At 38.9% G+C, this 23,673-nt stretch overlaps 5 protein-coding genes and 1 pseudogene across 9 annotated transcripts; 4 read left to right on the forward strand and 2 right to left on the reverse strand.

The window, feature by feature from the left end:
* The first annotated feature begins 326 nt into the window (after positions 1–326).
* LOC104805837 (acyl carrier protein 2, chloroplastic-like) lies at positions 327–2,509 on the forward strand. Of its 4 annotated transcripts, none has more exons than XM_010530528.2 (4): positions 327–552; positions 1,462–1,560; positions 1,814–1,939; positions 2,144–2,509. In XM_010530528.2, exons 1-4 carry the CDS (start codon positions 499–501, stop codon positions 2,270–2,272), a joined length of 408 nt encoding a protein of 135 aa, XP_010528830.1. In that variant the 5' UTR covers positions 327–498; the 3' UTR covers positions 2,273–2,509. The 4 variants fall into 4 exon arrangements, with proteins under 4 accessions (XP_010528830.1, XP_010528832.1, XP_010528829.1 ...); XM_010530530.2 differs by having other exon boundaries at positions 330–552; positions 1,817–1,939; XM_010530527.1 differs by lacking the exon at positions 327–552 and adding an exon at positions 818–956.
* A 310-nt stretch (positions 2,510–2,819) lies between these two features.
* Positions 2,820–5,504, forward strand: LOC104805838 (superoxide dismutase [Cu-Zn] 1). Its single transcript, XM_010530531.1, has 8 exons — positions 2,820–2,924; positions 3,549–3,643; positions 3,739–3,840; positions 4,209–4,304; positions 4,477–4,508; positions 4,617–4,692; positions 4,823–4,876; positions 5,316–5,504. Exons 2-8 carry the CDS (start codon positions 3,568–3,570, stop codon positions 5,336–5,338), a joined length of 459 nt encoding a protein of 152 aa, XP_010528833.1. The 5' UTR covers positions 2,820–2,924; positions 3,549–3,567; the 3' UTR covers positions 5,339–5,504.
* Positions 5,505–6,067: 563 nt separating this feature from the next.
* LOC104805839 (mavicyanin-like) lies at positions 6,068–6,776 on the reverse strand. The gene has a single exon (XM_010530532.1). It carries the CDS (start codon positions 6,699–6,701, stop codon positions 6,270–6,272), a length of 432 nt encoding a protein of 143 aa, XP_010528834.1. The 5' UTR covers positions 6,702–6,776; the 3' UTR covers positions 6,068–6,269.
* A 797-nt stretch (positions 6,777–7,573) lies between these two features.
* Positions 7,574–12,112, forward strand: LOC104805840 (annotated as a pseudogene).
* A 1,895-nt stretch (positions 12,113–14,007) lies between these two features.
* Positions 14,008–17,001, reverse strand: LOC104806000. The gene is made up of 6 exons (XM_010530717.1): positions 16,949–17,001; positions 15,677–16,814; positions 14,945–15,585; positions 14,578–14,866; positions 14,367–14,487; positions 14,008–14,078 (listed from the first exon to the last, which is right to left on the reverse strand). The coding sequence occupies exons 1-6, from the start codon at positions 16,999–17,001 to the stop codon at positions 14,008–14,010; spliced, it is 2,313 nt and encodes a 770-aa protein (XP_010529019.1).
* Positions 17,002–18,835: 1,834 nt separating this feature from the next.
* On the forward strand, positions 18,836–21,851 carry LOC104805843 (1,8-cineole synthase 1, chloroplastic-like). 2 transcript variants are annotated; one of them, XM_010530534.2, is made up of 7 exons: positions 18,836–19,061; positions 19,136–19,412; positions 19,581–19,977; positions 20,123–20,338; positions 20,420–20,558; positions 21,037–21,288; positions 21,388–21,851. In XM_010530534.2, exons 1-7 carry the CDS (start codon positions 18,849–18,851, stop codon positions 21,691–21,693), a joined length of 1,800 nt encoding a protein of 599 aa, XP_010528836.1. In that variant the 5' UTR covers positions 18,836–18,848; the 3' UTR covers positions 21,694–21,851. The 2 variants fall into 2 exon arrangements, with proteins under 2 accessions (XP_010528836.1, XP_010528837.1); XM_010530535.2 differs by having other exon boundaries at positions 19,142–19,412.
* The last annotated feature ends 1,822 nt before the right edge of the window (positions 21,852–23,673 follow it).

Here is a 23,673-nt window from a genome sequence, read left to right on the forward strand (position 1 = left end):
ATTCCGAAAAACCGAATATTTTTAAAGAAAATCTATCCTTTTTTTAATAAAACCCGAAACCGATACCGAAACTGAACCGAATACAATATAAAAACCGATTGATACTTATTTTTGTAAAACCGAAAGAATGGAACCGATCAATTCCGGTCCCGAACCCAAACCGTTTCCCGAAATATCTACCCTGATCACACCCCAAATTATTAGAAAGGTGATAAATTTTGTAACTTTTTTGGGCCACTCTACAAATTCCGATTTTAAAAACCAAAAAAAAAAGTTTTAAAATAAATAAATAAAAATTCGTCAACCCGTCTGCGTTCAGTCACCCACCAACCTGAAAGGGTTCTGCCCTTCTTTGGAATCTCAGAAAACCCATACTCTATAAAAGCCTCTCTCCCTCTCCCTGGAATCTCACTCTGAACCCTCTTCGTCTTCTTCGCCCTCTCTCCCTCTCTCCGCCAAATCCCTCTGTTTCCGTGATCATCTCTCTCTCGAGGATCCATGGCTTCCGTCGCTCGTGCATCGACTTCCATGCAGGCCCGCCCTTTCCAAATGGTATACGTCTCTCTCCCTTTATCTCCCGTTCATCATGAATACCGAACGTTTCCGATGTGTTTTCTTTTTCATGCTCTTCGGCCGTGTATAATTTCACCATTGCGTATTTGGATCTGTTTGGTTCTGGTAATCTTGATCTAGCTGTCTGATTTCGTGTCATTTTTAAGATGTTGTCTGATTTTGCGTTCTCGGTTCATGTGATGTTTTTTTTTTCTCGTTGCCGTGCCGCTAGTTCTTCTGTTCTTGTCCTGCTGAGAATCTCACTCTGAACCCTCTTCGTCTTCTTCGCCCTCTCTCCCTCTCTCCGCCAAATCCCTCTGTTTCCGTGATCATCTCTCTCTCGAGGATCCATGGCTTCCGTCGCTCGTGCATCGACTTCCATGCAGGCCCGCCCTTTCCAAATGGTATACGTCTCTCTCCCTTTATCTCCCGTTCATCATGAATACCGAACGTTTCCGATGTGTTTTCTTTTTCATGCTCTTCGGCCGTGTATAATTTCACCATTGCGTATTTGGATCTGTTTGGTTCTGGTAATCTTGATCTAGCTGTCTGATTTCGTGTCATTTTTAAGATGTTGTCTGATTTTGCGTTCTCGGTTCATGTGATGTTTTTTTTTTCTCGTTGCCGTGCCGCTAGTTCTTCTGTTCTTGGCCTGCTGAAACTCTGGACACATTGATGTGAATATTTCCATCTTAATTTGCTTTGTTTCTGGGTTCATTGTTTCTCTCCCATTTAAACCTTTATCTCTGTTTAACTCAGCAGAAATTATAGGTCTCAATCGAAGATTATTTGACTTTGCTCATATCTTTGGACAATGTGATCTTAAGTTTCACCTGTATCTGAATCTTCAGTAGCTGTGAATATAAGTTTATAGGTGCATTGATTGATATTGTTGAGTATGATGAACAGGCAATGGCCATGAAGCCGGTTACAGGTTTTAGCCAGGGAAGGAGCAGTCTCTCTTTCAGGTTTCGGCCGTCACCTGCCCGGTTGACGTTCTCTTGTCCTGTAAGCTCCATTGTTCTAGCTTCTTATTGTGTTCACTTTTTATCTTTCCTATGGCTTACGGTTAGAGCTTTAATCCAGGAAATGGTAATGATTTTCGCTGATTTGAGTTTAGGCTCCGGTAAATTTGGCCTTTGGAATGTTATTGGGTTGATATGATATTAGAGGAACCTGGTTGATTGCATGAAAAATGTTTAAAGAAACTGAGTTGCAGGTACACTAGATTGATATACATGTTCTTTGATTTTCATTGAAGCAGGCAAAGCCTGAGACAGTGGAGAAGGTATGCGAAATCGTCAGGAAGCAGCTCTCGCTGGATGATTCGGAACAAGTCACGGCCGGAACCAAGTTTTCCGAGCTCGGGGCCGATTCCCTTGACACGGTAATCTTGAAAACGTTAGAGCGGGATTATGATTTCGCAAGATTTATGTTGTATAACCGCCCCTGAAAGTGGACCAAAATATGCAGTCTATGAAAGCTTAGCTATTTACGGACGAACAGAAATGGATCTAGTGAATGACAATCATGAAGCAAACCCTTTTTCGGGTTTGGTTTTTTGGTAGTGAAACTGCTTGACGAATCTCAGGTGGAGATCGTGATGGGTCTGGAGGAAGAGTTTGGGATAAACATGGCCGAGGAGAAAGCTCAGGCGATCGCCACCATCGGACAAGCTGCGGATGCCATCGAGGACCTCGTCAATGACAAGGCTAACTAAAGATGCCGAACAGGGATTTGTTCTTATAGGTTTGGTTAAGCTATGGAGATACCTCTCTCTCTAAAGGAGGGTTGTTGCTGAAACATAAATGCTATGATTAGTGGGTAAACTTTTGAATTTTGATTAATTGTGTTATTAGATTTCGATATCTTTTTGGGATTTCAATTATTACATTGGTGACGTTGTAAATTCTGCGATTATTATGTGATTTAACGAATCAATCGGCGAGGTGGAAATGGTTTGGAGGAAAATTAGCCAAATTATAATGCCGTCTTGATTAGGATGTGTTTTCAATAAATAGTTCTCTATAACCACGAAAATTATAAAAGTACATTGAATAATAACCAAATTTAATTACAAATTTTAATACGTCATCAGTTTTAGATAGGATTTGATTAAATGATTAAAAAAATTAGTCGAAGAGAATTTGTGATTCTTAAAGAAGTTTGGGGTGTTTATCGAAACGTTTCAGTAATATTGGGGTCTGTATATGATACTCAGGCCTGTAAACTGTAAAGTAAGTAAACGAATGGCCAAAAGATGTCCTTCGTCTATATAATACAAATCACTGATTAAAGATTCTAAGGCTTTTTCATTTTAGCAGTGGATTCTCTCTCTCTCTCTTTCTCTCTCTCTTCAGGGGTGTTCTGAGGTGCGTTTAGATTCATCCTCTCCCTTACTAGCACTTTCTGGATTTTGATCTTTGCACGATCTGATTCTGTTGAATTTGGATGAGACTTATCTTTGCGATTTGACCTTTTTATTGGGGTCTTTGTTCAAAGTTCGAAGAGATCGATCGATCTTCGATCATATGGTTAGATTTGATGGTTTTCGGGTTTGATCGTTGCCGACACTTGGTTCTTAATCTGCGTCAAGGTTGGAAGTTGTTGAGGCTAGTCCATTGTGATTCGTGAGCCACCAATTTTGACTAACCAGAGTCAATACGCCATTAAGGCTGAGAAAGAGGTTCATGGTCCCAAGTTGTGATTACAAGTTTCGTTTAGTTTTCGTCGGTGTCGAAGTAGTTTGATTGGGTTAGGTGTTCACAACCCGAGATTTTCTTGGGTTTGTCTTTGTTTTGATTGTTGTATCGTTGTTGATCTGTTGATTCATGTACTGTTCTTGCTCTTTAACCTAATCTGTGACTACGTTAATTCTCCATGTCAGAGGAATTTGTTCTTTTTTCATCTTGGAGGAGTTTGGTTGTGAAAACGTATATGTATGTATACTTTGATATGAATGTTCCAGGTGGATTTAAAAGTTTTGTCCTTTTCAGATCACAAAGCAGTTTCAAAATGGTGAAGGCAGTCGCAGTTTTAAGCTGCAGTGAGGGTGTGAAAGGAACTATTAACTTCACGCAGGAAGGAGATGGTGAATTAAACTGTGCTCATAGATTTCAATTCTTGTCGTTTTCGAATGATTCATGTTCTTGTCTTGGTTAATCTTTTGGACCATTTGGTTTGCAGGCCCGACAACTGTGACTGGAAATGTTTCTGGACTTAAGCCTGGCCTCCATGGTTTCCATGTCCATGCTCTCGGGGATACTACTAATGGTTGCATGTCAACTGGTACTATTCGATAGCCTTGATGTTGTATCTTATTTGGTTCAATGAGTGTGATGGTTTTTCCTACTAGGACTTGGAATTTTCCAGCCAAATTTGTTTTGTTTGACAGGAACTCACAAAAGAAGGATTAAAACTATGATTTTAGTATTTTCTCCCAGAAGATAGGAACCTTAAGTTTCGAGTTCTTGTGTTTTTCCAGGGTTACAGACATGTATGTATTGTCTTAAATGGATGCATGTGTTATCCTTACACCATTCAATGTTTCCAAACTTTGAAACTCCTAGCACCTTGGATTGTTTGGAACTTTTTCAAGTTCCTCATTCGAATGGATTTGGGTATGCTTAAATCTCTTGATCAATCTCCATTTTCAGGTCCGCATTTCAATCCTGCTGGTAAAGAGCATGGTGCACCTGATGACGGAAACCGTCATGCTGGTGATCTTGGAAACATTACCGTTGGAGATGACGGTATTTTTTTTTCTTTTCTCTACCTTGTTCCTCCAACCTCAAGCTTATGAGGTCTTTTACATGTGGCTAATCTTCAATGGGATTCTCATGTCATTTTTTTGTGCCTTTGCAACCTCGCCGAGTGAGGTATTTTTATGGGTTAACAGAAAATTTCATATTTCGTTTATTTCAGGAACAGCTAACTTCACGATTGTGGACAGTCAGGTTTGTCAATCGTGTTCTGTTACATGCTCTCCAATTTTCTTTCCTGAAAACCTGGTTCAGCTACGGTGAGAAAAATCTCTTACAAGGCAGTTGTGTTTTCTTTCTCAGATTCCTCTTGCTGGACCAAACTCGATCATAGGAAGGGCTGTTGTTGTCCATGCTGATCCCGATGATCTCGGAAAGGGTAAACATCTCTCTGCAGTTCCCTGCCAAATCTGCAGCTACACTATCATTATTTCACATTGGACAATGCTTGTGACCTAATATCCTGAGACCGCTATCTAACGGAAGACTTATTTGTTTTCTATTTCCAGGTGGCCATGAACTCAGCAAGTCAACTGGAAACGCCGGTGGCCGTGTTGCCTGTGGTAAGTGAATATACACACCTCTTTTGCCCTTGGTTTCCTTGAAATCATATCATATCTCAACTCAAATTGGAAATGGATTCTGTATTTGTGCTTCACCCGAATTCTTTGCCATTGTCGATCAATCTGATAAGCCCACGGGACATGAGCTTTCGATCTTCACGTCATAGAAATCCTAGTTAGTCTAATAACATGAGGTTTCATCTGGGAAAACATATGTATCTAAATTAAATCGATGTCTCAGATTGCAATATTTCCTATAGGACATGGGTCACACAATTGTATGCTTCACCCATTGACTGTGGTTCCAAACAGACAACAGCCGCATCTTAAGCCTTATCTAGTCACTCTGGAGAATTCTTCTTACCCTTGAATCCCATTTGTTTTTACAAAATGATTTCATCTTGTTTATGATTTCACCTTCCTCCTACCATTGTTGCAGGTATTATTGGTCTTCAGGGCTGAAGCCATAATTCGGAGCAAGTGATGATTCCTGAATAAAAAGATCGGAACTTTTATTGAATTCTCTGTTGACTTCTGAATCTATCCTTGGATTTGCACCGTCTATGATACATCTGTTTTGTTTATTATGGAACGAGCTCTTCTTCTACATATACCATATTAGCCTCTAGATTATTATTATTATTATTATAAGCAGGTTACTTTTGTAAGAAATTTAGAGGAAACCATTAGGGGTGGCAAAAAAACCCGAATTTCAGGTACGAGATCGGATAATGATATTAGAATACCTGAATTTTTGGATTCAGATTCGGATTCGGATAATTGATATTATTTTATGGGTATTCACGGTCACGGAAATGTGGATAATACAAAATTACTTTACATTTTAAAATTTATAATTTATAACTAGTTTTTATATTATATTATTTTATATTATATTATTTGATGGTAATGATTATATAGATATTATTGGATATATTTATGTTGTAATTTAAAAAAAAATGAGTTTATTTTGGATGTAAATATGATATAAATTGATTTTGAATTATTTTATATATATATATATTTAAAAAAATAATTGAAAATAATTAAAGATATTATCAAATTCGGATATTCGATAATTATTGCATGGATTTTTAAGTTTGGATATCCAATTTTGCGGATACGAGTTTGGATAATAAAATAAAAAACCCGTCAAATTTTCGGACATGTCCACCTCTAAATCCCATAAATAGCGTGGCACAATAATTAAAAAGAATTCGGAGACATTTTATTTTAAGCATAAAAGAACACGATCTGATTCTGGACAATTATCTGATCACTGATGAGTAACAATCTAATTAAAGAAAAGACCATATTAAAAAAAATTAGCAACCCAAAAAGAAAACACTCGTGGGATTGAGCTCAAACCCAATCGACCCCAAAAAAAATCATGCTAACAAAACCAAGGCAAGCACCAAGGCCGAGGGCTTGAAGCGGGCGGCAATGGCGATGTGACCAGGATATCAAACCTCTGTCCGGCATGACAATGGCCAGGAGCTCCGCACACGAAGTAGTACCGACCCGGACGCGTCAGGTTAACCACGTCATTACCGGTCTTGTATCTCGCCGTAGCGGAAGACATGTCGCAGAACTCGAACCCTAATGGACTGGCGAGTTCCGTCACGTCGTGGAAGTTCTTGTCGTAGGCGAAGAGAAGAGAGTCACCGACTTGGAAGTGCCGTGAAGTGACCCAGTCGTAGTAGTCCACGCCGGGTGCCCATCCCTCCGAGCCACCGACCTTGTGGGTCATCCCCATGCAGCCCGCGATGAGAGTCGCGGCCACGAGCGTGAAGAGACAGATGATTGCGTTCTTTGTTACCGCCATTTTGATCTCTTTTTCGAGGGATGGAAAGTTTTGTGTGAAGTGAGAAGCTTTGAAGGATCCTTGTGGGTGTTTATATAGGGGTTCTGATGATGAGTTCACGTAATCCTTTTCCCTCTAGGATTTGTTATAGTGAATGGAAATTTATTTTCCTCGTTGTGCATGGATTCCTTTTATTTATAGATTTTGTTAATTTTTCCTTTTTTATCAGTTAATATTTCCTTTTATTTAAAATATTTGATATGGTCAATTGTTTTTTTTTCATCAAAGAATCATTAAGAAAACCTAAGTCACAGATCTAACTTTGCCACCGAAATCATCGGATCAGAGATAATATGGCATATGATCAAACTATAGCAAAGAAGTTTCCCTTTTTTTAAAAAAAAATTATATCTATTTAGGTTCTATATGATTTTATTAAATTTATTTTAGTTCAGTTTAATTTCAAATCGCTTTAGATTCTCGTTTTGTTAAAATAATAACTCATATCTAAAGATATTATTATTTTTTTATATTTACAAATTCAATTCACATTCAATTGTGTCATTTATTATATTCAAACAGTTTTATAAATAAGTTTGATTCAAGTAACATTATAAGTTATTCAGTTTGATTGGATTATTTGTAATTGAACCGAAATTGGAATCAATGCATGTGTTGTGATAATTAAACAAATAATGGGGTTTATTTAAATTTTTTAAAAACCTTAGACCACTATTTAGTGAATTTCAAGAAATACTACTCGCAGCCCAATATTCTGTTTGTTGCAAATTCAGTCCCGGAAAAGTTAATTCATTTTAGTCTTGGGAGGAAATTTCGGTTTGGTAATTAAAAGTCGAAGACAATTTATACAAAACGTATTCTTAATTGTTTGCTCATGATTTTCTTTTCGCATAACATTTGGAAACTGAAAAATTAAAAGAATATCCTCGATCCCTCACCTCTTCTCTTTCTCGATATCGATTCCAATTGTTAAACCATCGGAATTTCTATCTCGAATTCGCCGGCGACTTCATCGGTAATTTCTCTCGCTCTCTCGCGGTACTTGTATCTGGTCGTTCATCGGATCGGTTTTTTTTCTTTACTCACTGGCTTGTGGAGGAGACCATTTGTCTAATCAATTGCATTCAGAGCTTTGAATTATGTTCGGTTTCTGGGGTTTTTCTTTGTTCTATGTTGTGGTGTTCAGACCGGTTTGTGTTCAAGCTTCTGAGCTGATAATTTGGTCGTGATCATTCTCTGTTGTGCTTGTGTGTCTCAGATTCGTTTATGTTCATGCTTCTGAGTCGATATCGATAATTTGGTCGAGATTATTCTGTGTTGTGTTCTTTGTGAGTTTCAAATTCGTCCATTTGGTCACATTTGGTTTCTTGGTTTGCAAAATCAACAGCTTCCCAGGTGCTACAGATAGTCTGTTTGTTCGAGTCGATGAAGCTGCGTGATTGCAGTTTTTTTGGCTTTGAGCTGGTTCGAATCAATGTGTTTTCGGTCTTATAGAAATCCATGTGATTTCTTGAAGAAATGTGATTCTATTTTCGGAAAAGTCACTTGGAGTTTGATCATAGGATCAAAATTTTCTTGAATCAGAATATCGTGGAGTCAATTACTTTTGTCTTCTGTGTCTGCTTTTGTGAGCAGCCAAGATCTTGTTTTTGTTGCAACCATTTGTGTTGTCTTGTTTCTGTTTTTTTTCCCGGATTTTGAGTTTTCAGGCTTGCTGCTTGTAAAAATGTGTGATTTCTTGGCCTTTAGGCCTATATATTGATGCAAACGTTTCTCTCACCATCTCGTTTTGGTGAGTCTGCATTTGCTGATGCTGGTCAAATCTGTAGAAAACTGTTAGCAATTTTTCTGCTTTGTGGATACTGTAACCTTCACCAGGATCATCTGTTTTTTTTTGTGTGTACCGAAGATGGGATGCATTGGAATTAGCCAAAGGGAGAGGACATGTGCCTATTGTTCTCTTGGTTAAAAGTAAAGATTAGGTTTTGTTGTCCTCCCTAAAGTTGTCTGGATTCATTGAGGCAACACTAATGGGTCATGGCTTATGCTAGTGTCTTTTGGCTAAAACATGTTCCATAAGGAGGAATAAAAATATTTGTGGCAGTTGTGATATATATAAATTCCTAAAACATGAAGCTTATGTTCCAAATCTTATAGGATCTCTGCATAAGCATTTCTGAGGTCGTATGCCTCCAGTCGAACCTTAACTCATTCGTCATTGGGACCTAAATATTTAGATGGCCTTTTCTATGGGGATTTGTGTTGAAATATTCCATTACATATGTTCTATTGTTGAGGCTTCAACTCTTACAAAAATCACTCATAAAACTCTGTATAAGCGTTCATGCCCATTCGTGATTGGGACCTAAGCATGTAATCACCCTTTTATATGTGGGCATGTGCTGAAATATCCCACTACATATGTTTTATTGTCAAGGCTTCAACCTTACAAGAATCTCTGCATAAGCGGTCGTGAGGTTGCATGCTCCAGTTGAACCCTAACTCTTTCATGATTGTGACTTAAGTATGTAGCTGCTCTTTTATATCTGAGCTTATGTTGAAATATTCCCCTAGATATGTTTTGTTATCGTAGCTTCAATGTTAACATTCTATAGTTTCCTCCTCGTACCATGGTGCTTCATGAACATTCTCCACTAATATTGGTGCTATCATGCCACTTGGTAACAAGGTATCCGTTACAGAATGTGGCACCTAATTTAAGCCTTGCCTGCAGGAATTGGTATGTTAGGACCTGCATAGTAGTTAAAAATGGAGCTATGAAGTTCTAAGGACACTGAGAATGTAAAAGCTCTTGAAGCCTCGGTGGTCGAAAAGAATAAAGAAGATAAGGATAGAGAAGTGGCAGCGGATACTGGTAAGAATAAGAATGAGGTTAATGAAATCGCTGTTGGAGGAATGGAGGGAATCCTGAGGTTTGGAGAGGCCTTAATGGATGAAACACAAGAGGAAAACGTCTCAGAAACCTTGGAAGAGAAAAATAGAATGGCTTCTAAGGAAGTTCAATCCTCTTCAAAGAAAACGCCAAGAGTAACCTCTGCGAAAACTAAAACTGTTGAAAAGCCTGCAAGAAAGTTATTAAAAAGGAAAACTGTAGCAGGTACACCTTCTGTTAAAGATGATGCCGATCAGGATTTAACAGCAGCAGTTAATGAGGAAGATGAAAAAGCTGATAATGCTTCTTTTGGAGGAAATAGCGTGGAACTGAAGAAGGTTATAGACGGTTCTGCAGAAGATTCTCAACCTTGTGCAGTAGATGAAATAGACGCAGAGCCTTCACTTTTGGGAAATGTTATGGATGATGTGAAGGTTACAGAGGGTTCTGCAGAAGATGAAAAAGTTGCAGAAAAGAAAAGCTCAAAGGGGTTAAAAGAAGAGACTAAAATTGTGAAAACTCGTCGAAAGAGGTTACGAAAGGGAAAAAAATTAAAAGGCACTCCACCTTCTCAAGGAGTGCATAAGGAGGGAGAGACCATGTTACACGGAAGTAACGAAGGCATTGATCTGGATATGGTAGTGACAGATAACAAGGTGGGCAAAAAAAATGCTGAAGCTTCACCTGGAGGAAATGGGAAGAAATTTGAGAAAGTTATCGGAGATGCTCCTGCACTTACGAAATCAGCGATGAGAAGACTATTAAAACGGCTCAGCAGAAATGTCAATAAGACAAGGAAGAAGAAGAAGAAGGACACAAACCCTGGTGGATTGATCTTCATGTGCAATGCAATGACCAAACCTGATTGTTTTCGCTTTGGTGTGATGGGCGTATCAGAAAAAAATAAGGATTTTGTCATGGGTATCAAACCTGGGCGTAAGCTTTTTCTCTATGATTATGATCTGAAGCTTCTATATGGAATTTTCGTAGCATCGTCACTGGGTGGACTGAACATTGAGCGTAAAGCCTTTGGAGGATCCTACCCTGCCCAGGTTACTTAGGATTTTAACGATGTTTAGTCTTCCAACTCCACTCCCACACCTAATATTCAGGATGATATGAGTTCCTCTTTTACTTCTAATTCTATACCAGTTTTTTAACAGATACATCCGCTTGATTTTCTTTCCATTCCAGGTGAGGTTTAAGGTTTTACAGGATTGCGAACCATTGCCCGAGAGCATATTCCGGAAAGCCATCAAGCAAAATTACGATGACAAAAACAAGTTCAAAACAGAGCTGACTCCTGTGCAGGTAAACTGTTCTTCCTTTCATACTTCTGCCATCTGTATCAGACAATGCATCTAATCTCTCTTTTCTTTTGCTATCCGTTATTGTTCACAGGTATTCCAGCTCAGGAAGCTTTTCTGTCCAGCTGAGGTTCCTTTTACCGCACAACTGACCGACGCACAGCCCATCCCAGTTGATTTTGATGCTGATAGAAAACGATCTGATAAAGACCGTTCTGCTGCTGGCAGCCACAGAGCTCGCACAACTCATAGTCATGAAGGCCGTGGACCATTCCTCACAGAGAACCACGTGATTTATATCTTACCGAGAGAGAGTACCAGGCCTATGGGGTTGGAAGAGGACAGACAAGCCACCATTACCCTATTCCTCCTGGTCATTCGTACTGTACCATGGATGGATATCATGTTGCTTCGGATTCTTACCATCCGAATTTGGACCGTGACCATCTCTTGAGGCATGCGGACATAGAAAGGTACAATCACCGAGAACCCCTTTACTTCGATCCACTCTATTTACCACAGAGAGACTACTACTCGCATGATCATCGGCGTGAAATCCTTATTCCACATCCTCAAATCCCGATCAACCCACCCCTCCCAACCCTTGCTCCAGAATCCTATGCTAGAGACCCGTACTACAGCTACGGCTACCACCCTCCTGTCGCTGAAAGACCATCGAGAGCATATCCGCTTTCTCCAGGAAGAAACGATGCACTTTATGCGCGATATGCAACTGTTGATTCACTGGCTGAGTACTACCAAGCCCAGAGATACCCTGGTCTGGCTCATCCTGCGCTTCCACCTCCATCAGGGTATCCATACAGTGGTTCGTACTCCTACCCTTACCGCTAAACTCGAGGTCTGTAATATCTCATCTCTCCCTTTTGAATTTATTTACCTTGGTACATTAGTAGTTTGAGAGCTTAAGATGCTTTTAGAGCAAAATGACTATGGTTTTCTTCCAGTCCCTTGTGCCGTGGTGTAGCATAGAACAGTTTGGACAAAACCAAACTGGACCTTGGAAGATGATGACTTGGTTCAAAACCACATATGGGATTCTGACTTGGTCTTCGTTTTGTTGTTTCAAGTTTGGAATGTTTGCGGCGTTAGTTGCAGAACCTTCGTTCCTTGTCTAAATATTTGGGTTTTTCCATTTAATTCCTCCGATTATTTCTTCTGGGTTAAAGAAACTTATTGTTCTTTTTTTTTTACAGGGGAAATTGAATTTAAATTGCTTTTTTCCTATGCCCATCGAACCTAAGAGACCCTTAGCCAATCACATTTGATGTAACAGCACAAATTTAGCGCGCATTTATAATTATTATATATAGGGAAAATGGCAAAAACCCACACAGATTATAACAAATGTGTAAAATTAGTACATCAATTTTTTATTTGACAAAATCCCCCACCCGATTTCAAAATTTCCCATTTTCTACCACCGATTATTCCTTAAATTTCCAATCAACACAGGGAAGGGATTTGATCGTGCCACATCAGCATCCCATTGTTTATGTGGCATGACACATCCGTAAAAGTGCCACGTCAGGTGACACGTAATCAGTCCTGTCAGCAATTTCGATTAGTTAAATCGGTTCACTTAACCGATCCGGTTTACTGTAAACCGAATTTTTTTTTAAATTGAAATTTGGGACTTAGGTCGAAACCCTAAATCAGAATGCGCATTTCATTTGTCTCCTCTTCACTCCTCTGTCTCCTCTCCTCTCCTCTCGTCGCCTGAGAAGATCGCTGTCGGAGACGAGCTCCGGTGAGACGGCATGGCTCATGCGTTGCTCCGGCGTGGGTGATAGTCGTCTCGGTGGTTCATTCCTGGTTCGTTGGTTCATTCTTGCGTCTCCGTAGTTCACTCCTATCTCGGTCTTGGTGGTTCATCGTGTTTTGTCTGACCCTACTGGTCTCGGTGGTTCGCGTGCATCGTTGTTCGCCTGCGTCGTGGTTCGCCTGATATTGCTTTGGCAGGTACACAATTTTCGGTCTGTGTAATTGTCTCGTTTGGTACGCGAATGCCAGATTCGATCCGACATGATTGTTCTATTTTGATGGGTTAATGTTCGGATCTTTGTGTAGAATGAGTTTTAAATCGGAAGGCAGTTCGAAATATAGTGGGATTTCTCATAACAAAATAGGTGAAGCTATATCGGCTAAAGGATTCCCACAGAAATGCGAATGTGGAAGTCGTATCGTGCGATATACTTCAAAAACAGACAACAATCCCGGAAGAGTATTTTTTCGATGTGCTAATCAAGAGGTATTGTGTATATAACATTAGTTATGTATGTAACAGTATTGGTTGCATTTCGGATTTGGATGTCTAGTTGAATCTGAAAGGATGTTGTTGGTTTTTGTAGGGCACGAGAAAGCATGTTTTCAAATGGTTTGATGAGGCTACAATTGAAGAAATCGACGAATTGAGAGATGCCTTTGAATCATTACAAGGACAAATGGAGAATTATGTAGGCAATGACAAAAAAATCGAAGCATTGACACATGAGTTGGAAATTTACAAAGCAAAAGTGGAAAAAATCGATGTCTTGGCAAATGAGTTGGAAATCTACAAAGCTAAGGTGCAACATATCGAAGCCGAGAAATACAAGTTTGTGTTTGTCTTAATAGGAATTGTTATGTTTTTATACTACTTTCGTATTTCTGTATTTTAAATTTGGAAGTTGTGATGATGGTTAAGGTTTTGGTACTGCTATTGTCGGTTGTATTTGTATGAATCAATGTAATCGAGTTGTACTAGTAGCCTCGGTTGTTTTTCTATGTACGAAATACTGGTTGGTATTCATCTTGTTTGTCTTTGTTGTCTATGATTGTACCTGTACTAAATTACCCAATAAAAAGAGACAACATTGCATGTCTCTAACACTAACTGATTCATACTAAATAAAAAGAGGCAGCATTACATGTCTCCAAATGTCTCAAATTGATCCAACAAACATACATAATCCAACAAACATACATGATCCAACATTATATGTCTCCAAATGTCTCAACATGAACCAACATAACATGTCTGAAAACGATCCAACATTACATGTCTCCAACATAACGTCTAAAAAAGTCTGAAAATGATCCAATAATCCTAAATTTGTCCAATCCGATCAGCATGTCCCCGAAGGTCCATCGCGTTGAACATCTTTGTCATTTTTCGATCTGCAAACCAGATAAAACAACGATTAAAAACAGAATACTACTATCGAATGACATCCACAATGGTAGTTTAACATCATACTTACCCCATATTACTACGACTTGGCCGTGGGATATTAAACTGATTCTGAGTCATTCCCAGAAGGCGACGTCGTCTGGTAGTCAGGTTAAGACCAGATTGCATTGTTTGACTGGATTGAGTGGGTATACAAGTATCTATCATTGGAAATTGCTTATTATATAACCACCGTCCCAAAATTATGAAAATGCAAAGAACAAAAAATGAAATACCTTGAGCTGAGTTTGCATGAGTCTGAGCATTGGACATTGTGTTGTTATCCGAAATTGATGCTTGTTTTCTTTTGGAAGCTGCATTACTACTATTTGATGCTGCAGTGCTTGATTGTCCTTGCTGTAAAGAAGAAAGCAATGATTGATGACAATCGCAACCCAAAAACATGTAAATAAATTAATGTACCACAGATGTCATTCATGTCCTTACCATGTTAATGGGCTCATTCTTGCAAGTCTTTGCGTTGTGCCCCGTTTGTTTGCATCGGCTACAACGAAACAGCCTTCCATGTCGAGTCATGTGTCCGGTTTTTGTAGGTGATTCATGAGGATCCTTTCTTCGGCTATGTTTACTTGGCCGACCAGGCATCTTTCTATCATCAGGGACTAAAATTGGTGGTTTGTCGGATCTTTGCCATAACGGTTCACCATTGACAGGGTTAATGTTGTTCTGGTATGTTGCCTGCCATGTTGATTTCAGGAAGTAATGAGAAACGTACCTGCAAATAACTTTAAAAGTTAGTAAGTAGTATATTAAATTTCAAGAAGTTATGAGAAACTGTACTTTGTTATTTTACCTTGAAAGTTTGTCTCGAGTCACTTTGATTACAATAATGGCATGTTGACAAGGTATTCCCATAAGTTGCCATCTCCGGCAAGCACATGTATTTGCAGACAAATCAACCGTGTAGCTAACACCAAATTCAGAAACCTCATATTTTCCCTGTCCACTTCTTATGATGTGACAATGTCGTGCTCGGGCCAGCATGGTGTCCAGCTTCCTCATAAACCTTGGTGTGAACTCAGTTTTACACCTTTCAGCCTGACATGCTCGTCGTGCGTTACGTTGCATTGCTTTTCGGCGGATTTCCTCAAGCATATCAATTATTGGCCGTAGTCGGGCATTTCTGATCGAACCATTAAAACTCTCCGACAAGTTGTTTTGGACTGCATTGCAACGCGACTCAGGATTGAAAAATGCCCGACACCACCTCCTAGGATTAGCCCGCATAAATGCTTCATACGCCAATGGATTGTACCTTCTAATGTCAAGGGCGTATCCTTCGAACTCACGTACGAGGTAGCATTTTGCAGCCTTCCAGAATAGCAGTTTCAACTCAAGATCCTTGAATTTCTTTTTGAAATTAGCAAATATATGTCGTGTACACATCCTGTGCTCGGCGTGAGGAAGCTCATTTTCGACTGCATTCACTAACCCCTACAAAAAACAAAAGCAAATAAAACAGATTACGAGATATTTCGAAGAGTAAATAATATGTACTTTTAGAAAAGAATCATATATCAATTACCTTTTGCTTGTCGGACATTATAGTTAGCCCCCTTCCATCATCTAATCCCAAATCTAATCGTAATTTCTTGACAAACCAGGTCCATGTATCTGTATCTTCGATACGTACAACTGCCCAAGCAATAGGGAACATGCCATCATTGCCATCCCTTCCAACAGCAGCTAGTAGTTCACCCTTCATCTCCCATTTCAAAAAACAGCCATCCAAACCAATAATGGGACGACAGTGTGCTTTCCACGACTCTCGCAGCACTCCGAAACTCACATAGAAACGGTCGAATACTCCCTGACGCTTCAACACTTTAGCTAATCCGATTTCCGTTGTGGTATTTGGATTTGACCTATTCAGCTCTAACTCATAGTCCCACAACTTCTTAAACTGGATTTGAGGATCTTCCATCACCATTTTCAATGCAATACGTCTTGCCTTAAAACATTTGGTAAGAGTGACCGTCAAACCATACGATCTTTGAATGTCAATCTGCATTTTTTCAGCTGTGAAGGCTAACTCTGTTCTAATCCTGTCTGCATACAACCTCGCAATTTGACGCATTGTCAACATACTCGCATAAGTGTCTTTCTCATGGTTATGATCATCCTTATAAATCTTGATCATCCACTTGCTTATGGGGGTCTCAACCGAGCAGTAAACCCTCCACGGGCACCCTACATTGCAACATATAGCTTCCAATTTCGTCTTGTCCCACCTTGACAACTTCACATTAAATTTCTTATCCAACACATAGTCAAACAAAGCTTTCTTAAACTCGTCCCCTGAGTTGAAAGTTCTCCCAAGATATAAAAAATCATTTGGGGGAAAAGTTGAAGCTTGTCTTCTTGGTGGATTATCAAAGTTCTCCCATTCTTCATCTGTGTTTTCCGGGGTTGGTGGGATATTCCCATCACTATCTATATACTCGTCAGGCGAGCTATCACCATTATCCTCCTTCCACTCATCTCTATCATCATCACCAACCGGACCACAGGGGACTTCTTCAACAAAATCATCACCATCAAAATCGAAATCATCAAACTCTCCAATATCATTATCACTATACCAACATTCATCTGATAATGAATCATTAATCTCACAATCCTCAACAAAATCTTCATCATCACTATCATCATGGTCATTCGTACTGTACCATGGATGGATATCATGTTGCTTCGGATTCTTACCATCCGAATTTGGACCGTGACCATCTCTTGAGGCATGCGGACATAGAAAGGTACAATCACCGAGAACCCCTTTACTTCGATCCACTCTATTTACCACAGAGAGACTACTACTCGCATGATCATCGGCGTGAAATCCTTATTCCACATCCTCAAATCCCGATCAACCCACCCCTCCCAACCCTTGCTCCAGAATCCTATGCTAGAGACCCGTACTACAGCTACGGCTACCACCCTCCTGTCGCTGAAAGACCATCGAGAGCATATCCGCTTTCTCCAGGAAGAAAGGCGACGAGAGGAGAGGAGAGGAGACAGAGGAGTGAAGAGGAGACAAATGAAATGCGCATTCTGATTTAGGGTTTCGAACGAAACCCTAAGTCCCAAATTTCGATTTAAAAAAAATTTCGGTTTACAGTAAACCGAATCGGTTAAGTGAACCGATTTAACTAATCGAAATTGCTGACAGGACTGATTACGTGTCACCTGACGTGGCACTTTTACGGATGTGTCATGCCACATAAACAATGGGATGCTGATGTGGCACGATCAAATCCCTTCCCTGTGTTGATTGGAAATTTAAGGAATAATCGGTGGTAGAAAATGGGAAATTTTGAAATCGGGTGGGGGATTTTGTCAAATAAAAAATTGATGTACTAATTTTACACATTTGTTATAATTGAAATGCGCATTCTGATTTAGGGTTTCGACCTAAGTCCCAAATTTCAATTTAAAAAAAAATTCGGTTTACAGTAAACCGGATCGGTTAAGTGAACCGATTTAACTAATCGAAATTGCTGACAGGACTGATTACGTGTCACCTGACGTGGCACTTTTACGGATGTGTCATGCCACATAAACAATGGGATGCTGATGTGGCACGATCAAATCCCTTCCCTGTGTTGATTGGAAATTTAAGGAATAATCGGTGGTAGAAAATGGGAAATTTTGAAATCGGGTGGGGGATTTTATCAAATAAAAAATTGATGTACTAATTTTACACATTTGTTATAATCTGTGTGGGTTTTTGCCATTTTCCCTTATATATATTGGAAAATGCATAAAATTTAACCATTCTCGTGCGTACACTTTAACTTTTTCAATCAGGTTTCTACTAATTAATTGTGTTGACACAAGCGATCCATCCGCTAAACATTTTTCCTGAAATCATTTATTGAGTTTTTTTTGTTAATAGAGAATAAATACATCAACTTATAAATATATGGAACTTATAACGACTATCAAAAATCACAATAAAAAACGGTTCAACTTCCATGCGCTTGTTGTGTGGGTGGAAACGCGTCGGTCACTAACTCGAGACGATGAGTCTGGTAGATATGTGAACCACATTTAACTTTTCTAATCATTACGAAGATATAATTCCAAATTCGTCCAAGAAAAAGGTAAGAAAAATTTTCAAAATCTTATTTTCATATTAATTAACCGAATAAATTATGAAAACCGGAAAGAACGACCCGAGAAAATTATACAAATTTTACGTTAGACATCTAACTTGAATACCTCAATTGATGAGATGGAGATACAAAACGTGTCTTTCTTGTTCTAAATTCGAGTTTTAAGTTTAGGAAGAGAACTTAATTTCATTGACATGACCTGTTTCCGATCTCGAAATAAGTATGAAGCCCGACATAGGACATCCCATTACCCAAAAAAAAAAAAGTTACGCGTCTTCGTCATGGTGTATGTACTATGTACTATGTAAGCAATATAGATTAGCGCTTCGTGGCAGAAAATGAGCCACGTTACATGTAATTGATTCATTACAGATAAAACGGCGCAACTGCACTAAAAACATGTGATGTTGTCGAAATTCTCTTTTCCAGACTTCCAGTGAAGATTTTCACCGCACATTCTTTTCCATGTTACCTTACTTTCTTTAACGCGTGGAGTTACTGAGATTTAGAACTTCGCCTATAAATGCAATCGCATTCCCCACGGAATATCATTTATATATATCGTTCACGTAAAAAAAAAAAAAAATGGCCTCTCTTGGACTTGGTGGGCCTCTTATTTACGGAAATGCCCCTCTTGGAAGCATGCAGAATCGGCGTCGACGTACTCCTCCGCGTTTGGCTTGCCACGTCGCCGGTAAAACGACGTCGGCGGAGGCTGTCGTCGTGCGTCGGTCCGGAAACTATCGGCCTTCTGTATGGGACGAGAACTATATCCACTCTCTCGAGAACAAATACGCCGTAAGTAAATCTCATAAACGTCGTTATATATACACGCACGCAAACACGTTGATCATAACAGTAATGGAATGTAGAAACAGAGTCAATTCCAAGATAGAGCCAAGTTGTTGGAGGAACACGTGAGGAACATGCTGGATGGAACCGAAGGTTCTCTCAAACAGCTCGAGCTCATCGACACTCTGCAAAGGCTCGGACTTTCGCATCATTTTGGTCGCGAAATCAAAAGTATCTTACAGAAAATATACACCGGAAGACAAGAAAACGACACAAGGACTCCGAAAACTGAAGATTTACATGCCATTGCCCTCGAATTTCGTCTTCTTAGACAACATGGCTTTACCGTCTCACAAGGTAATTAATCAATCGCATAAAATACTTGTTACATAGTATTATTCTATATGACTAAAAAACATAATTGTAACTAAATTCCCAACAGTTTCATTATATTTTTTTTTTAGATCTGTGACTATATCATCATTGGTATCAAGAATAAGTAATAAGTTGTAACTAATTATGTAGATGTTTTCGATGTCATCAAGAACGAGAAGGAATATGAGACATTTATAGAGGATTTAGATGATAGTGTCAAAGGCCTGCTCTCTCTGTACGAAGCTTCGTATTTATCGACAAAATCAGACACCAAACTGAAGGAGATTCGGTCTTATTCGACGAAGAGACTACGGGATTTTATGATCGAAAGTGGAAAAAATGATGAGAATGAATCATATATTCATGAGATGATGGTGCGATCATTGGAGATGCCGTACCATTGGAGAACATCGAGGTTAGAAGCAAGATGGTACATAGATGTCTACGGAAAGACAAAGGACATGAACCCTCTTCTGCTAGAATTCGCCAAGCTTGATTTCAACATCACACAGGCTTCTTACCAAGAAGATCTCAAAGACGTTTCCAGGTAAAATTTTCCACGCTTTGTATATATATATATATATATATATCAATTCAGCTAATTGCTTTATTTATTTGGTAATATTCATGTTTGGTGTTACAGAAAATGTACTCTTATCACCAAAACGAACTCGTGCATTTGTGTTGTGAAGGTGGTGGAGCAACACAGGACTGAAAAAACTTCATTTTGCGAGAGATAGAATACTTGAGAATTATTTCTGGACCGTAGAATTATTCCATGAGCCTGAATTTGCGTACCATCGGCAAAAGCATACCATTGTCAATGCGTTAGTTACAACCATTGACGATATCTACGATATTTACGGAACCATCGAAGAACTTCAGCAATTCACCGAGATCATTCGAAAGTAGGTGTTTTTTCGTTTTTGAAATTATCATATACATTTTATTTATTTCATTTGCCGGTATCAATGCGTGTTGATATGCAGGTGGGACGTGAATCTTCTCGACGAACTTCCAGAGTATATGAGGTCGTGTTTTCTGGTGCTGTACAACGAGACCAATCAGATCGGACACGACATTCTTAGAGATAAAAAGTTTAATGTCATCCCTTACCTGAAGAAAGCCGTAAGTGTATTAGTCCTAGGGTTTCTCATAATTTAGTTGGAAATTCTTCGACAATTAATGAATATATTTTGTAGTTTTCTACAATAAAAAGTGAAAATCATATATAAATACTAAACTTTTACAAAAATCTCAAATAAATACCTAAACTATAAAGTTTATATATAAATATTTCAACTTTTCAAAAACCCTATATAAATACCTAGATTTAAAAAAAAATTCAAATAAACTCCAAAATTAAGGTATTTCTCGAATAAAAATAATCGACATATAGGATTTTAAAATTTTATATATTCATATGAAAGTTTTATAGTTCAAATATTTATTTAGAATTTTAGTAAAAGTTTAGATATATAAATGTTATTTCCCCTATAAGAAATCGTATACTCATAAAAACCGGTATAATATAGTTAGGAAACAGATATGGAATTATAATACCATTCTAATAATTGTTATGATCTCTAATAATTTCTAATCACAGTGGGCAGACTTGGCGGATTCATATCTAAAAGAAGCAAAGTGGCATAAGAGTGGATACAAACCTCGTTTCGAAGAGTACATTGAAAACGCATGGATCTCAATCAGTGCGCCTGTTATATTGACTCACACTTACTGTATATTGTCCGACCGGATCTCCAAGGAAACCTTTGACACTATCTCCGAAAACAGTGACCCCATTGTCCGATCCTCCTCCGTCGTCCTTCGTGTCGCCAATGATTTGGGCACTTCGCCGGTTAGCTTCTCTAACTGTATCTCATCTTTTGAACTAATGTCTCAGCGCATTTCGAACCGAAATCGAATCATTAGACTATGCATGAAAACGTGTGCGTAGGATGAGCTGGCGAGAGGGGACGTACTGAAATCCATGCAGTGTTACATGCATGAGACGGGAGCTTCGGAGGAGGAGGCACGTGAGCACATGACCACGGGAGTGATCAGCGATGCATGGGACGAAATGAACTATAACATAACGGCACGTGGTTCTTCAGTCGATAGCCGGTTCTTCGGAGTAGCGCTTGATCTGGGACGAATGGCGCAGTGCATGTACCAATACGGCGACGGCCATGGTTGCCCTGATATCGCGTTGACCGTTGACCGTGCCCATTCTTTGCTCTTCGACCCCGTTCCACTCGATTAACCTATGTTTTGAGTGTTGATTTTGTACACGTGTTTCAACGGATTCCGTCGCCTTCTAAACCTTTTGGACTGTTGTAACGTTTGGGTGCAATAATTAAACCATGGAATCCGGGTAAAGGGTTTCACACTATAGCCAAGATATTATATATGGGTTTATAACTTTTTTTTTTGTTGATAAATATGGGTTTATAACTTTATATAATATAAGGGGAAATTATTTATAAACCATAAAATTTAAAGAAAATCTCATATAAGAAATTGTTTTCAACTTCCATATTAATACAGTTTTTAGAAATCCTAAAAAAATATGAACTTTTATATCACAGTTTCGTGATGTCAATAAGATGCTGTAGGTATGAAACTTCACCTGTATATCAAAAAAAAAAAATCACCTGCCTAATATACATGACAAGAATAACGTACGTAGTTATTTCTAGGGATTGTGTCAAATTATTTTGAACAATTAATACGGCGACTAATTAAATTTGCAAAAACAAACTGTAAATCTAACATGTTAAATCCATTTTAGTAATGAAATCTGTAACGTGTGAAGAACGGTTGGAATGTGATTTCCTATATCAAAAGACGAACGTAAAAATATTTTCACTTAATTGGATAATAAAAATTGATCTTGGTAATTAACTTAATCATCCTTTCGTCTATAGAAAAATATTTTCCCTATATTTTCAATTCAGCCCATAAGAAATTGAAATAACAAACGGTCTATATACATTAAACCCACAATTTATCCGAAATGATAATTAAGGCCCCCAGTTCTTTATTAGATTTCAAAATTTTCCTAAATAAAATAATACGCAGTATAAGTCCCAATCGTTTAAAGTGTTGTCACATATAATTATTGAAACTAATCCAATATAATCTTATATAAATATATGATGGCATATGAAACTTCCACGGAAAAATTCCATTTAAAATACTTTAATTTGTCAAAACCTATCATATAAATTTATCGATTTTAAAATTACCAAATAAATACCTTAATTTATGGCCAAATAGTTAACTGCTTTAATTTGGCTTACGTGGCTTTTCAATTTAAAAATAAATTACCACGTCGAAACCACCTAGGGTTGGATTCCGCGTTAATAACTAATTTAAGTAAATTGAAGTTATTGTTAAACCGGAATTCAAAAACTAAACCGATAAAAAAACCTAAAAATCCCTAAAATTTTCCCCAATCTCCATCCATATCATCATCATCTGGTGCATGATCTTCCAGCAAAAACCCAGAATCAGATCGAGAAACAAAGTAACACGACCCATGGCTTTCGTTCTTTTATTCTTTTCTTCGTGGATATGGAGAGGGATAGGATGTCGAAGAGGCCGTGGAAGACGACGACGCCTCCGGGGGCGGTGGGATGATGGAGGGTGACGTTAGCGACGAAGCCGATGCCGATTAGAACGCAAACGTCGCGTTGCCGCCGTTGGGAGAAGTTGGTGATGACGTCAACAACGTCGCTGCGGCTGGGGGTCTCCACGACGTTGCTTCAAAGGGCGTGTTGGGCTATCCCTCCTCACGAAGACGGGCTGTTTTGACATGTTATTGGACCCCGGAGCTCGGACTCTGTCGCCGGTTGACGACTTCGACGGCCCCTGGGTCGTCCCTGGCTCCGTGGTCGCTGTCCTGGTTAATTGGCCAGCCATGTCCGGCAAGTCGATCAGGTTGGTCCACAACGAGTTCGCCAGAAATGCAGAAATTAAGCAGTCTTAAAGAAAGCGATTAACTCGATTGAAGAGAGATCAAGAACCGAGATGTGTCTTTGGAATTCTTTCATCTTTTGCCTTCTTCAACTTCGCATATATCGCTTTGAGAAATTTCTGATGAATACTTTGTTTCTCGATCTGGGTTTTTGCAGCAGATGATGATGAGTATGCAGATAAATTGATTTTAGGGCACGACGGAGATTGGGGGAAATTTTAGGTTTTTGTTTTATTTGGTTGGGTTTTTTTAGTTCCGGTTCAG

The sequence above is a fragment of the Tarenaya hassleriana genome, unplaced genomic scaffold, assembly GCF_000463585.1.
Source record: "Tarenaya hassleriana unplaced genomic scaffold, ASM46358v1 Cleome11, whole genome shotgun sequence".
NCBI classification, from domain to species: domain Eukaryota; kingdom Viridiplantae; phylum Streptophyta; class Magnoliopsida; order Brassicales; family Cleomaceae; genus Tarenaya; species Tarenaya hassleriana.